This window comes from Epinephelus moara, chromosome 1 (genome assembly GCF_006386435.1).
Source record: "Epinephelus moara isolate mb chromosome 1, YSFRI_EMoa_1.0, whole genome shotgun sequence".
In the NCBI taxonomy this organism is placed as follows: Eukaryota; Metazoa; Chordata; class Actinopteri; order Perciformes; family Serranidae; genus Epinephelus; species Epinephelus moara.
The window spans coordinates 41,052,436-41,053,048 of NC_065506.1; the positions used below are offsets into that span (position 1 = coordinate 41,052,436).

Sequence of the window (613 nt, forward strand, 5' to 3'; positions counted from 1 at the left end):
GTGTGTTTCACCTTGGGCATTGTGTTAGTCGATTGTCTTTCTTTTAAGCACCACATTGAACTACGTGTGAAAAGGCTGGAGCTGAAACTGGGTTTTTATTTTAGAAATAGACACTGCTTGTCTTTCTTGGCCCAAAAAAAGACTGGTCTCTGCTACATTCTTGACTGTGCTTGATTATGGAGATGTATTATATATGAATGCACCCTTCCAGTGTTTGCGTGCTCTGGACTCTGTATCATACTGCATTGAGATTTATTATCAACTGTAAGCCCCAAACTCATTGCTGTATTGTGTGTGCTCAGGTTGGCTGGCTCTCTTTAAAATTTCGTAGACTTTTTCATCGGCGTTCTTAGCCTACATCCACCAAGAATTGAATATGGCTCTGCTCTCCATTCACAGAACATTTTTTATTACCAAGAATTGAATATGGCTCTGCTCTCCATTCACAGAACATTTTTTATTGTCTTTACAGAGGGTACATACAGAGTTTGAGCACTTATGTATGCAGCTCTCTATATGTGGAATATTCTGTAGAAGGACGTAAAGTTGCACTCATTGGTTCCTCTCGGCTGTTTTAAAGCACGTTGCAGGATTTTTGCACACAATCTTCTAT

General features: G+C 39.6%; 1 protein-coding gene across 1 annotated transcript in view; it reads left to right on the top strand.

Annotated features, from left to right (window-relative positions):
* The window catches only part of LOC126394340 (high choriolytic enzyme 2-like), a 3,555-nt gene extending 3,224 nt beyond the window's left edge, over window positions 1-331 (top strand). Inside the window, exon 7 of the mRNA XM_050051103.1 lies at window positions 303-331. Within this exon, the coding sequence (XP_049907060.1) occupies window positions 303-331 (29 nt within the window). The remainder of the gene's footprint in view (window positions 1-302) is intronic.
* Window positions 332-613: the final 282 nt, after the last annotated feature.